General features: G+C 50.3%; 1 protein-coding gene and 1 long non-coding RNA gene across 2 annotated transcripts; both read right to left on the reverse strand.

Moving 5' to 3' along the window:
- Nucleotides 1-4,493: 4,493 nt before the first annotated feature.
- On the reverse strand, nt 4,494-6,351 carry LOC143904634 (uncharacterized; the record flags this gene model as incomplete). The annotated part of the gene is made up of 1 exon (XM_077419451.1): nt 4,494-6,351. A coding segment is annotated over exon 1 (1,858 nt), but the record flags the coding sequence as incomplete, so codon positions are not given.
- Nucleotides 6,352-11,187: 4,836 nt separating this feature from the next.
- Nucleotides 11,188-11,900, reverse strand: LOC143904659 (uncharacterized). The gene is made up of 2 exons (XR_013259005.1): nt 11,820-11,900; nt 11,188-11,782 (listed from the first exon to the last, which is right to left on the reverse strand). It is a non-coding gene; the product is annotated as an uncharacterized LOC143904659 (long non-coding RNA).
- Between the last annotated feature and the right edge of the window lie 1,933 nt (nt 11,901-13,833).

The following is a 13,833-nucleotide window of genomic DNA, read 5'->3' on the forward strand; positions in this document are numbered from 1 at the left end:
AAATTGTGCATTTTTTTTTTCTATTCCCAAACCAATGCCTTTTTGGGCCTTTTTTAAAAAATTACCCCCCTTTTGGAAAACCCCCTTTTTTTTTTGAGGAAAATTGCTGCGGAATATCTTTTTTAAAAAATCGAACAAAAATGTTTTTTATAAATAAAAAAAATTTCTACACCACAACCCCCCCCCCCCAAATTAAATTTTTTGGGGGGCAAAAACCCGGGGTTTTTTTAATTAAAAATTTTAAAAAAATTTTCTTTTTTTTTTTCCCCCTTTAAAACTGTAGAATTCGAAAAACACATTTTTCAAAATAATTACTTTTTCCATTCTTTAGGAGGGGTTGCCGCTGATAACCAAAAAATAAAAAATTTTGGCGCGCTTCATTTTTAAAAAAATTTTTCCGAGCAAAAATTTCCCCGGCGGTATAAAAATTTTCCCAAAACTTTAAAAAGGGTGGGTCAAAAATTTTACTTTTGGGGATCCCAAAAATATTCTCCTTTAAAAATTATTTCTGCTACAAAATTTTTTCGAAAAATTTTTAAAAAAAAAACAAAAATAATTTTTTAAAGCAAAAAAATTTGTTTTAAAAAGTTTTATTTATATACCAACTTTTCATTGTACATAAAAAATTTTCTTTCTACCCCAACTATTTTTTTGCTTTAAAAATTTTTTTTAAAAAATATTCCCCGTTTCCTTGGGGATTTTTTAGCTTTTTGGGGGCCCCTAACCAAAAAATCCCTTTCGGGCCTCCGGGGAGAAAAGGGGCAGTAACAAAAAAAAGGTTTGAAAGCCCCCCCCTTTTTTAAAAAATTCCATATATTGCTGGGGGGGGTTTTACCCCCCCCGGGTTTTTTTTCCGGGGAATTCAACTCTTTAAACCCAAAAGGGGCCCGTCCCCTCACAAAAACATTAAAAATCCCAAAAAAGGGGGGGCAAACACTCCCTACGTCCCCGGGTGATTTCCTCCACGCCTCCCCTTTTCCCTCCTTTTCCCCTGGTGCGGGATCAGCCCAGGCAAGGTCTGCAAGCCCAAAATGGGGATCACGTGTCGTGCTGCAGGGGGAAAAACAAAAAAAAAAGCGTTTCCCACATTAAATCACAGGGCGCCGTTTCGGGGGGTGCCCCGGGCGGGGAAAAAACCTCCAAAAACATAGGGAAAAAATTTTTCTTCGATACAAAAAATTTTTTCCCCAAAAAAAGCAAACGACGAGGTCCGAACGGGGGGCGTCGGTAGGGCCCCCCCAAATTTTACTGTCTTCCCCCCCGCGTACAAATACAATTTCCCCCGGTGTTTTTGCCCCTCCCAAAACCCGGGAAAAACCCCTTTTCCCTTCTTTTTTTTGGGGGGGCCCGCCCGCTCGGCACCGTTTGGGGTGGGGGTCCGCGAACATTGACACGAATGGTCGCGACCCCCCAAAACGCGCCGCGAGTCGCTAAAGGGAATTTACCTCTTTACCCGCCCGTAAGGAAAAAAATTATAAAAAGATCAAACAACTAATCTAACCAATAAAATAAAAATGACCAACTAAAAACTATTACAATTAACTATTTACCCCCGGGGTTTCCCAAAAAAAACCCGCCCAAAAAAAATGCGCAATGCTTTTTTTTTAGGGGGGGGGTTTGGGTCGGGGGGAAAAGGTCCCATCGGAAAGGGGGCACAGCTGGGGGGACGAAACGAAAAAACCGCCGCCACCGGACCGGGGCGACCCGGGGAACGCCATGGGCGGCCGGGTAAAGGGGGACTCTCCCGGGGCCGGCTTCCTTGGGAGGCGCGTTTTTTCTCCTCTCGAAAGTAAAATGACCCCCGGCAGGGGATTGGGGGAGGTCCACCTTTGGGCGTGGGAGAAAGGGGAAAACCATGATGCCAGCGTCCCCAAACCCTTTTAATTCGCTGTTTTAAATTGCCATGGGCCCAAGTGGTTCACGGGGAGAGGATCTTTCGGAAGGGAAGGCCACCGGGGCTCCTTGTGGGGAAGACCGGGAGACACCCCCTCTGGCCCAGGGGACCTGCTCACGGAAAAAAAGGGGCCCGGGGATTAAAATACGGATTCTTTTGAGCGGGCCCCCCAAAACCCCCCCCCAACGTAAAAAATCGTCCCCCCCACCCCCTTAATGAGTTTTAAAAGTTTAAAAACCCCACCCCCCGGCCCCCGATTGGGCGCAGGGGGGTTAAGACTGGGATCCCTCCCGCTCGCCGCGCCGCGCATGTTGCTGCGAGCCCCCGGGAAAGGCCCCAAATTTTTCCCCCGAAATCACAAAAACAGGGGCAGCCCGCACGGGTTTACAAGCGGCGCACGCAGGGGGAAAGGGCCCCCCCGGGGGGTAAACGAAGCGCCGCCCCCAAAGTGGGGGCCCTTTAAACCAAAAAACAAACAAAAGGCAAACTATCCCTTTAAAAAACGGGGCCCCCCTGCCCCCGGCGATTACGACGTAAGGGGGCCCCCGACGCCGCCCCCAAAAAAGCTTGACCGGCTCACCGGCGCCGGTAGCCCGCCATGAGGGTTTTGATCGGCGGGGTTTTCCTCGGAACTTTTATAACCGAAGAGCCCCGGTCAATTTGGCGATGGACTCCGGGCCAAACTGTTTTCGGGAGATTTGGAGCGTGCGTCTCCCCGGGGGTGGTTCGCAGGTCCCCCGCTCAAAAAAGGGTGTTAAAAACGTTTTTTTTGGGCAAATTGGGTGCTTGTTCGTGGCCAACCCGATGAACACCTGCCCCCCCCCTGAAAGCCCTTTTTGGGGCCCAAAAAAGGGAGCGAGTTTGAAAAAGGTTTTTGGCACCCTTTTTTCCGGTCCTAAATCGTCCCTCCAAAAAACGAACCCGGGACTTTTGATTAACTTAACAATGCGAATGCGATTCGTTTTGGTCCAGGGCCCAAGGTGGGGGGTCCCCGGCCCGGGGCCCGGAACGACTTGGAAACGGAAACGTAGCGACTTTCTAAAATTTTGCTAGGGGGAAAGCACCAAACGCGAGCAAGACCGGGGGGATCGATGACCAGCGAGTATCCGCTTTTCCTGCGGGGAACGCTCCCCCAGAGGCCCGGGGTTCCCCGTGAGTCTCAACCCCGTCAACCCCGGTCCCTCCCACCACTCAGCTACCCGGGGGTCGCGGGGAAACATCCGCGGGCAAGACCCCCCTTTTTGTCCGGGGGCCCCGTGCCCCCCCAACCCATGGAACCTCCCTTAAACGACGCCGTTGCGTACAATTTTCCCCATGATGGGAAATGGATCCAAAAGCGCGCCCTGGAATGGCCCAAGCCGCTCAGTGTCAATGGGTGGCCCCCCGTACACCTGGCTGGGGGTTAAATGGCGAGGAGAACGCCACAGGCTCCAATGGGGGAAAGAAACCCCGCGGGGGGGCCCCTTTTTTTTCCAAAGAAGAAAAATTTTCTCTCCGGGGGCGACGAAACCCGGTAATAGGCCCCGTACCAGCTCACTTGCGTCAAAAACCGGGAGCCATATCAAAAAATTTTACCCCACGGGAACGTGCGCGGGGTACGGACGCGGTCAACCGTCGAACCCGATTGGACGCTCCCTTCCGGACCCCAACGGGGGTTCTCCCCACCGGTTGCTCCTAACCCCCGGATCAGGCACTTCCCCGGTGAACGTCAAGGGGGCAAAACCAAAGGGGGGAAACGGGCCACCCCCCAAAATGGTGCGTTTCTCTTTTTGATTCAGGGGGTTTTTTTGAAACCCAAAGGTGTCCCACGAAAATGCCACCGAGCCCCGACCTTGGGGCCCGGGGCACGGGTCAAACGAAACCCCGCGCTACAATTTTGGTCGAGCCCCCCCAACGCTTCGGTGGCTGCTCGCCCTTTTCGCATTTTTAAAAACCGGCCTCGGAACAAAACGGGGATCTCGCAGCGCGACGGGCCGCCGGACGGAGCTACCAGACGTTCGAACAAAATTCGGAAGGGGGTGTAACTAGGGGGTATCGTTCCGATTCTCCCGCCAAAATTTAAGCATAATGCCAGGAACGGCGGGCCGTTTCCCCCAAAGTGCCCTGTTAAGAAAATCGAGTTTGGGCCACCCGAAAAAAAACCCCGACGATGCTTGTAATCGCGATGTTTTCCGGGGTGACCCCGATCTGCCAACATTTTTTTAAAATCGGCGGTGAAGCCCGGGGTTTTTGGGGAAAAAAGGGGGAAAAACCGCCATTCGGGCTGTTTTGGGGGCCGCTTAGATCTAGTTGAGAACCCCTTTCTTTTTTTGCTGAGCACGAAACGACCCAAGCTTGGTGGTCGACTGCTTTGTGCCCCCGTGGGCGGAAAAAAAACCCCGGGGGCCGGGGGGAGCGGCCCACTCGCGGGCTATCCCATCCGAAAACCCCCATAAAGGCGTTAGCTTGTCGAACGTCCGATTTTATTAAAAGGGGCCCCGATGCGCCAATCTTTTAAGGCATCGCGCAATCCCGAAGGGGAAGGCCCGACGCGAACGGGTACGAAACGACAAACGACCCGAATGGTCACGGTAAGTAGTTCTTTCGAAGAACTCTATACATCGCTGATCCTCCTCGGATCGAGGAGGGTGTTCCGGCACGTCCTCCAGTCTCCAAAATTGCTCCACCGCGGCATCAATTGACTCGAGCGTGGTGGCAAAGGTGTGCAGTGGCTGCACTTGTAACGCCGGAGAGACCGCGCCCATCAGTACCCAACCGAACGCGGTATTGAAGGCGTCCGGTTCCCCGGCTCTCCCGGTGCGGCGACCGTCACGTAGCACGGATACAAAGGAATCCGCGCCCAGCAATATATCGATAGAGCCCGGCAGATGATATTCCGGATCCGCGAGCGGCAGTCCCGTTAAGTGACTCCAATCCTTAGAGTCAACTCGATGGTTAGGCAACGGCGAAGTTATGCGAGGGAGCACCGTGGCTTCGATCGGGAAACGAAGATCATCCCGATTCTTTACGCGAATCACGAGTGAAGTGAGGCCCCGAGTGGTGGCAGCCTTCGTCTCGTTGACGCCCAAAACGGCGACGCTATGTCTAGTCCGCGCGAAACCGCCCCTTCGAAGGCAGCTTTCTGTAATAAAGTTTGCCTGGCTGGCGCTATCCAGCAACATGCGTACTGGAAATGCGTTGCCCCTAACGTCAAGGGCCTCGGCCCGCACGGTCGAAAGGAGCACCACACTGTTAGAAACGCTGGCCATCGAAACGATGGGCTTGTTTTCGACGATGGTTGAGGGCGCGGACTCGCTGGCGCCCGAAGCTATCGAGGGAACGGTTGCGGGAGAAACCGTGTTAGCCTGCTCGAAGTGCAGGAGCGAGTGGTGTTTCGATTTACAGGACCGACAGGTCCACGAGCTGGGGCAGGTTTTGAGGTTATGACCCGAGCGCAGGCAGTTCAAGCATAATCCCTTGTCACGCGCGAGGTCGTGCCTCTCCCTTGCCGAGAGTTGAAGAAAACCGGCGCATTTTGCTAATAAATGCTGCTCTCCGCATTTTACGCACGCGGCGTTCCGGGTGACGAGCGAGGTAGTCGCTGCGCCCTTCTTCGCGGGAGTCGACGGCTTCGATTTGCCCGATTGCGCCGAAGGACCCGCCACTGACGCGAGAACCGAGCAGTAACTCGATAGGTATTGTACCAGCTGATCGAAACTCGGCGAGTCCACCGACATGTGGCTCGCTTCAAACTTCTCCCGTAACGTAGGGGTGAGTTTTTCCAGCAAGTGATTATACAGCATAAAATCCCACGCCTTGACCGGATAGCCTAACATTCCAAGAGCGCGCGTGTTCTCGGTGAACCCGTCCAATAACGCACGGAGAGAGGCGGGAGTATCCCCGACCAAAGGCTTAGCGTGTACGACTGCACGCCAATACTGCTTAGCTAACTCGCGCTTGTCCGAATAGCGCGCCTGTAATGCGTCATACGCGATGGGATAATTTTCCACTGTCAACGGCAGGTGTTTTACGACACCGAGAGCCTCGCCAGAGAGCGAAGTCAGTAAATGCTGAAACTTCTCGATGACGGTAACGTCGAGGTTATTGTGAACCGCCGCGTCGAAGAGCGCGATAAAGGTCGGCCACAGCGCGAGATCTCCGCTGAATTGAGGGAGCGCGAGCTTCGGCAGGCGAATGGCCGAGCGAGACGCGGACGATGGAGCCGGCGGATCGGCCTTCCGTGCGGCTCGAGCCAATTTCTCGTATCGCCCCACGACAGCGAAGCGCAATCGGTCGAACTCGTCGCGAATCTTATCCTCCGTCTCGAACTCGTCGTCCCCGACGTCTTGGATAATCTTTAGGTGATTTCCCTCGAAATCATCTACCACTTTCGCGACCGTCGGGTAGCGCGCCATAAATTCCGCCTTCTGAGTCGGGTTTTCCGATGCGAGCACCGAGTATTGATGAATTTCCCTCATGCGGCGAATGCATAGCTCGCGCCGCGATCGAGCCCCCTTCGTCATGGTGAGGATGATCTATACGCGCGCGAAGACACGAAATCAACAACGGTTCGAAGGCTTTGTCCTACAGGAGTGAGAAGGATCGGGAGATGACAACTAATATTTGCGAGCAAATGTATGTGCACGTGATCAGAGCACGTGCCAAATATTTTCAAAGGTCTCGCTTCGAACGCGGAGACCAACAACAATATCGAAAAACACCGCACCGGTCGCCAAGGTCGGGAGGGGCGGGCGTCTCGAATTCGACGGTTAAGCTGAAGCAATGGAATATCGCGAATATTCGATCGCTTATTATTGCACAAACTATGATTAAGAGAACGGCACCGAGTGTGCAATCGTACTCTCGAGCGCAAAAAATAATAAGGTGTTCTCTCGGTATCGAGAAATAATAGCGCACGCAACGAATATGCGGATATTCCCGTCGCGACGTGCTGAAAGCGACGTACGGACGACAGATATCACGCGGTCCAAACGTGCTGATGATTCCGTCAAATGATGTTGCACCAAGCGTGCAGCGAGCGCGAATTTCACTTGAGAGAACGGCACCGAGTGTGCCGGCGTCTTCTCGATCGCGAGGAATTACGGCACGCGCACAATCCCCGCGCGAACTTCCCCTCACCGCGCGCCGAATACACGCGGGGGAGCGAGAGTGATCCCGCGGTGCGAACGTGCACGCGTCAATTATCGCGTTAATCTGTATTGCACGCGGGTGCAGGGGTAGCGTGTCGAATAATGGCACGCGCGAACAATCTTCACGCGTATTTCTTCGCCACAGCGTGCCGAATGCACGTGCGGACAAGAGCGATCACGCGGTGGGATCGTGCACGCGCCGATTATCGCACAACGGAATGCCCAACAGGGCCGACTAATATTACGAATTAATGCGAAGTATTGCGAATCGCGCGAAAGGTTGGCGGAAGTAACGAACGCGAAGCTAGATCCGGCTCGAAGGACCAATGCTCGGGGGGGTGTTTATCCGCCCCGGATTCGCGAATGGTCAAACTCGGTTGAAGGACCAGAGGGCCCGTGCCCTCACGAAAACGATTAGAAATGCCAAAAAAGGGGGGGTGCGAAGCGACTCACCGTATCGTAGCCCGTGATGTCCTCGCACAGCCTCCGTCCTTCCTCCTGGTTCTCGTGGTGGCGGAGAGTCAGCCCAGGCAGGATGGTCGTGCAAGACGCATGCGGATCACGTGATCGTGCGTGCAGGCGGAAGACAAGCAAGCAAGCGTTAATGCACACGATTCGAATCACACGGCGCCGTTTCGCGGGGTGCACCCGGGCGCGGAATACCGTCCACAAAATCACTATGTGGCAAGATTCTATCGATACGATGTAATTCTTCTCGAAAAGCGAGAGACGACGATGGTCCGAGACGTGAGGCGTCGAGTACGGCCCCAAATTTTACTGTCTTCTCTCGCGTACGAAATACAACTGTGCCGGTGCTTGCGCCTCGCGAAGACACCGGGAAGAAGCCCCTCTTCTTCGTGCTTGGGGTGGCCGCCCGCGTGCGGGCAGCACGAGTCGGGTGAGTCGCGCGAACATTGACTATCGAATGGATCGCGATCCGCCAACGTCGCGCGCGAGTCGCTAATACGAAGTGAGCCTCGTTACCGACCGTAAACGAGACAAATATATACAAAGATGCTAAGCAACTAATCTAACGCGAATACAATACAATGACGCAACTAACAACTATTTACAAGTAACTATTTACACGCGAGTACCAAACACTTATATTCTTATGCACACATGCGTATATATATATAATATCTACCTAATTATTATGTGTATGTTTATAATTGTCTGATGACAAATAATAACAGTAGCACAATTGAGAATGTGAATTAGTATACATAGTATATATTGACGCGGGTACTTATTAGACTTGGCAATTTACTGCATCTCTTGCACCTCAAATAATTTTTTTCTTGTAATGTAAATGAATGATGTAAAACTATTTCAAAGGATCTATCGATCCATTCTTGATGGAATAAAACAATAACTTCTATAACAAATGCAATAAATATTAAATTTATATAGTATTGATTTATATATATATAACTAATTTTATTCTGTCTTTATATAGAAAAATATACACTCAGTCTTAGCATCAGAGTAGAGGGTAACGCAGCTGATGAACAGTATAGATAACAAACTGAATAAAAATCTGAATTATTATAACATAATGATATTAATAATTAAGATTTTTATTCAGTTTGTTAATTATCTATAACTGCATAACGTGTGCAGTTTACGCCGAAGCGGCTGTTTTAACGCGAGCGATATGTTTCGTCGACGGATGATTAGCTAATTATGATTGTATACAGAATACTGGATATTTGCGTAAAGTATCGTTGCCTCGCGAATAAAGTCGAAGGACCGTCGAGAAGAGGAAGCTCGCGGTGCTTTCATTTCCCTTCCGAGTGCGCTTTTCAATCTTTTATCCGTTTTTGCCCTCGTCTTCGTTTCCATTGTTAGTATGCGACAGCCGTTACTGCACTCCATGAAGAGTATCATTGCTTTGTCGAATAATACATAAGCAAAAGAGATGTTTTTCCTTGTGCTTAGAAATCCAAACAGATTTGATTTCGAGAATCATAAAGAAATTGTATTGTGTTACTTTCTTTCCATCGCGGCGAGTACCTAATCGTTTTTATACATTTATAGTTTACAAGTATACAGAGTACTTGAAAAGAAAGAAAAAAGGTGATCGTCGCGTTTTTTTTTCACAGAGACGGGCAAACGTGTAACTGTGTTCACGTTGCCCGACTAAATCAAACTCGGATGCTACTAAGTATTTAGTTTTTATCCATCGGGACTTTAGGGTGCCGCGAATGCTGATATCAAGAATAATTATGATTTATCTTAGTGGAGTACGTACATCTTTTCGGCTTAGAAACGAAGACGATGACGATCAAACGAACGCTTCCGTTCTTGTCCCAAAATTGTTTTCGTTTTCTTTTGTAGCGAACGTTTCGAGGAATTTGCTTACGACGGTTCGTTAGCGGTAATTAACGATTATACGGAGCCGTCATATTTTCCACAACGCGTCGGGAAAAAATTGAATGGTTTCTATATGTATTCAGAGAATGTTGATTCATCATATTATTCTTTCAAACTTGCTTTCTCCTTTTAAAAATTTACACCAAGAGAAACTTTTGTTACATATTACTTTATTTTGATTTTTTTTTAACATCTTTAATTTTTAAAAAGGAAACGAAAACCGTAGAAGAAAATTATTAAACTTATCTTTATCGTGTTGGAAATTCATTCAATTTTATCGCTACGTGTCTCAACTTCTCTTGTTAAAAACAAAAACTAATTTATAGCTTTATGATTTTACATATAATTGTTAAATTTCAGTTTTGTCAGATGCGATTTGTGCGAGCTTATTTCGTGGAGCAAATATTTTGTTGCGTTTTTTAGAAAATGTTCATCCGATCATTAGCGAAGCGACGCGATCCATTTATATTCGATCACGAAGGACTATGCGCAAATTTTCGCATTATTTGCGGATTTTATAACTTTATTGACAAATATAAGATCTAAGATCTTTCGCATAACTGATTTACGATTAAACTTGCGCTTTATTGAGGCTCAGATGTACACCCGTCTGTATCACGTCAATAAAAATCTGGCTGCAAAACGTGTATGAATTCATTCGTTTAGCAAAGGATGCGCGTTGACCTTAAAAGTGCACGTTGGAATTTCATCCGGAGGGAAATAACTTTGTCGCATTTTTTTAATCTTTCTGATTCTCAAAATACATTCTTCGTGTATATTTTTTTGTGCAATGCTCATAATATTATTTGATTTTTGTAGATTAATTTTCTTTTCATGAAATATATTTTGGCAACTATGCCGTCTATAGAAAGAAATCTGTCGGACCTGTGCTAACTCGGACCACGTGCGTTTCTGACGTTTAAATATTAGTGAAATTCGGTTAGAGAGAGTGATTGAATTCTCTTAGAAAACAAAAAAATGACCTGTCTCGTTTTTTGATAGAAATTCGATAGAGATGCTAAATATTAATTTATTAGGTGCGTTCGGGAAGACGCTATTAGTGCTATTTGCTTATTTTATCCTTGTTTTACACCTGATGAAGCGATAAAGATAGAATGATGCAATAGCGCTAATAGCGCGCTTCCCGAACACAGCCATTGTGTTATAAATTCGACGTTCGCTTTTCGCGTGAGACTAGCTGGCATCGGCTTCCTATTTCGCTAAACGGGCCTTTTTCAGTAGGATACGTTTCTTTCATTATAATATAGAGAGGAGAAGAAGCTATAGGGATAGATACACATACATTTTGTACGACAATATCGGGGGTCTATCGTTTGTATAATACGATTATTTTTTCTCTGGGCCCGGAGCCTCGTCCACGATGACGATATCGCGGACACGGGATGTCTCCAGGATCGTGCTCCGATTACTTTGTACTAAGAATAATTTTGCATAAATTTCTTTTGTGCCTTTTATATCACATGTATTTTTCAAGCAAAGTTCATTTGTAAAATTTACGCGATGGAAGATATATATAGGGCGTACCGCGCCAAATCGGACACCATTTGGGTTTTGCATCTCCGATTTTTTTGAAAATTTTTTATGTTATAGTATTAGTTGAAAAAGACCTCCATGATTTTTTTCAAATTTTTTGTCGAACCGTTTTCAAAATATCGATTTTTGAAAAATTACGTTACTTTTTTTTTAAACGCCCATAATTTTACGAAAAATGGGCCAAAAAAATGGGACGTTTTTTTTCAAATTTTTTTTTTAAACACATTTGATAAAAAATATCAAAAAATTTTTTCAAACTGTGTTTCTATAAGATTTTCAAAGGACCCCGCACAAAAACCTATGGAAATATGTGTGACGATACGCGTATTCGTCACTAGCACTACGGCCCTGGCGGCCACTAAGCACATGTTCAGCGTGCGCTCCTGGGCCCAAGCGGTGGGGCAACCGAGCGGTGGGGCAGCCCCAGTGGAGGGACAGCCCCCACCGACCGCACTCGGGGTATAAATAGGGGACTCGAGCCGACTCGAGTCACCAGTCCTGTCCGACTCCTGTTCCCGACACGACCTCTCTCCGAGACCGCTTCACCACGTTGGGTGCTCCCAACGACTTCCTCCGTACAGAGAACGGGTGCTCCCGTTCTCACCTGGGCGCTCCCAGGGTACGGGCCTCCCCAGCTGGGTGCTCCCGGTTGGCATTACCTGCCCTTTCCTGCCTCTGGGTCGGGCGCTCCCGACCCCCTCCGCCGTACGGAAGACGGGCGCTCCCGTCTTCAAGCCGGGCGCTCCCGGTGTACGGGCCGCTCAGTTGGGCGCCCCCGACTGAGCTCCTGACCGACCTGCCTACCCGCGAATCCGCAAGGCAGCCGTGCCTCCGTACTTGCCCGCGAATCCGCAAGGCAACCGTGCCTCCGCGCCTGTCCGCGAGTCCGTCTCTGTCCGACCGCGCATCAACCCGGTACACGTACACTGCGGCTCAGCGGAGCGACACACACACACACAACGACACTCACGCCCTCCATCAAACTGTACTGTAAATAGTGTGAATAAATAGCTTTATGTGAAACTGACCAGTGTCTCCACGTTTTCTCACCCTGGCCTGGCGAGCGAATTCCGAGCGAGAAAACGCGAACGTTACATGGCGCCCGAACAGGGACCTGATCCGTGAGACACTGATTCGTTCTCTCCGCCTAGCCCATGACGAGTTGGATCAATCGGCTATCAAAGGCCGAGGTAACGGCCGAGTTAGAGAAACTAGGGATCGACCCTAGCGGCACACTCGACACCCTCCGAGCCAGACTCCGTGATTTCGTGATCGCTAACCCGGAGTACGAATACCCCGCAAGGGAAGACGACCGAAAAATTACGATGGACGACGAGCGCCGGAACATAGACCCCACTACGCCCGACCCGGCCAAGGTCATGGATCAAATCCGGAAGTGGGGATGTCACTTTGACGGAAAAGACCCACTCGCGTTCCTAGAACGAGTGGAGGAATTACGCCAGGGATACGGATACTCCGGAGACCAGCTCCTGTTAGGGTTGCCGGAGCTACTGCAAGGAGACACACTCCTCTGGTACCGGAATAGCCGAGCGGCGTGGGACTCCTGGGACGATTTTCAAAGAGACTTCCGCAATCAGTTCTTGCCCCGGCGGTACCGCGCACAGTTGTCGCGAGAGATCCAGGGACGGTTTCAAAAACCGGAAGAGCCTTTTCACAAGTACGCAACAGCGCTCCTTACGAGCATGCGACGAGCCGGAGGATATCCAGCGGACGACCAGCTCGAACGGCTGTATGATAATATGAGCCCCGGATATAAATACTACATCCGCCTGGATGACATTACCAGCCTGGGAGATCTGCACGCACGCGCCGCGGAATATGAAGCTATTGAAGAGCAAAACCGCGAGCGAAAATCAGAGCGCAGGACTCCGGCCACTACTCCGTCCGTTGCCAGTACGACGTATAACCGGGAGGAGTGCTGCTGGCGCTGTAAACAGCGCGGACACACCCGGTTGGACTGCAAACGGCCGGCCAAGAAGTTCTGTTCCCGATGCGGCAAGGACGGCGTCCTCACCCGCGATTGTCACCCGACGCCGGGAAACGCCGCACGGGCCGGGGGCGAAGCCGCCGCCACCCGGACCCCGCCACCGTCCGAGTAACGTACCAGCCGCGGCCACACATCTCCGTCCGCATACGACACCGCGCTATGCGGGCGTTGATCGATACTGGCTCGGAGGTATCCTTTATTAATACGGACACCGCCCGCTACGCGGAGAACCTCGGTTTCCCGACCCGACAGGGGCCAAGTTCCGTTCATCTGGCGGACGGAGGGTCCATCACAATACCCGGGACCATGACACTCCCGGTAAAGATTGGCCGGAAGGTGCTGGAGCACGACTTCCTGTTTATGCCGTCTTTACAAAGCGCCGTGTTAATCGGCGTCGACCTATGGGCCCGAACCGGGATCGTGCTACGGGCAACCGCACAGCGCAAAGACGCACCGACCTCCGCATGCGGAGCCGTAGCCCAGGGACTGGCCTCCCGAACCCCCGACGAGGAACGCCGCTTCCGAGAGTTCCTGCTCACGGAACTCGCCCTATTCGAGGACATCCACGGCCCGACCGACCGGATCTCGCACCAGATCCGGGTTAAAACCGACCGACCCATTAAACAGCGGTACCGACCCAGGAATCCGGCCATGCAGGCAGTTATCGACCGGGAAGTGGAAAAGATGGAACGCGAAGGCGTGATCGAGCCTTCCCACGGAGCTTGGAGCTCGCCTATCGTGTTGGTCCGGAAGAAAGACGGGTCGTATCGGTTCTGTATCGACTTCCGGCAAGTAAACGAAGTCACGGAAAAGGACGCATACCCCCTGCCACAAGTGCAGGCCACTTTGGATAAACTGCGGGGAGCCCGATA

The sequence above is a fragment of the Temnothorax americanus genome, unplaced genomic scaffold, assembly GCF_048541705.1.
Source record: "Temnothorax americanus isolate GAGA-0224 unplaced genomic scaffold, ASM4854170v1 Scaffold55, whole genome shotgun sequence".
In the NCBI taxonomy this organism is placed as follows: domain Eukaryota; kingdom Metazoa; phylum Arthropoda; class Insecta; order Hymenoptera; family Formicidae; genus Temnothorax; species Temnothorax americanus.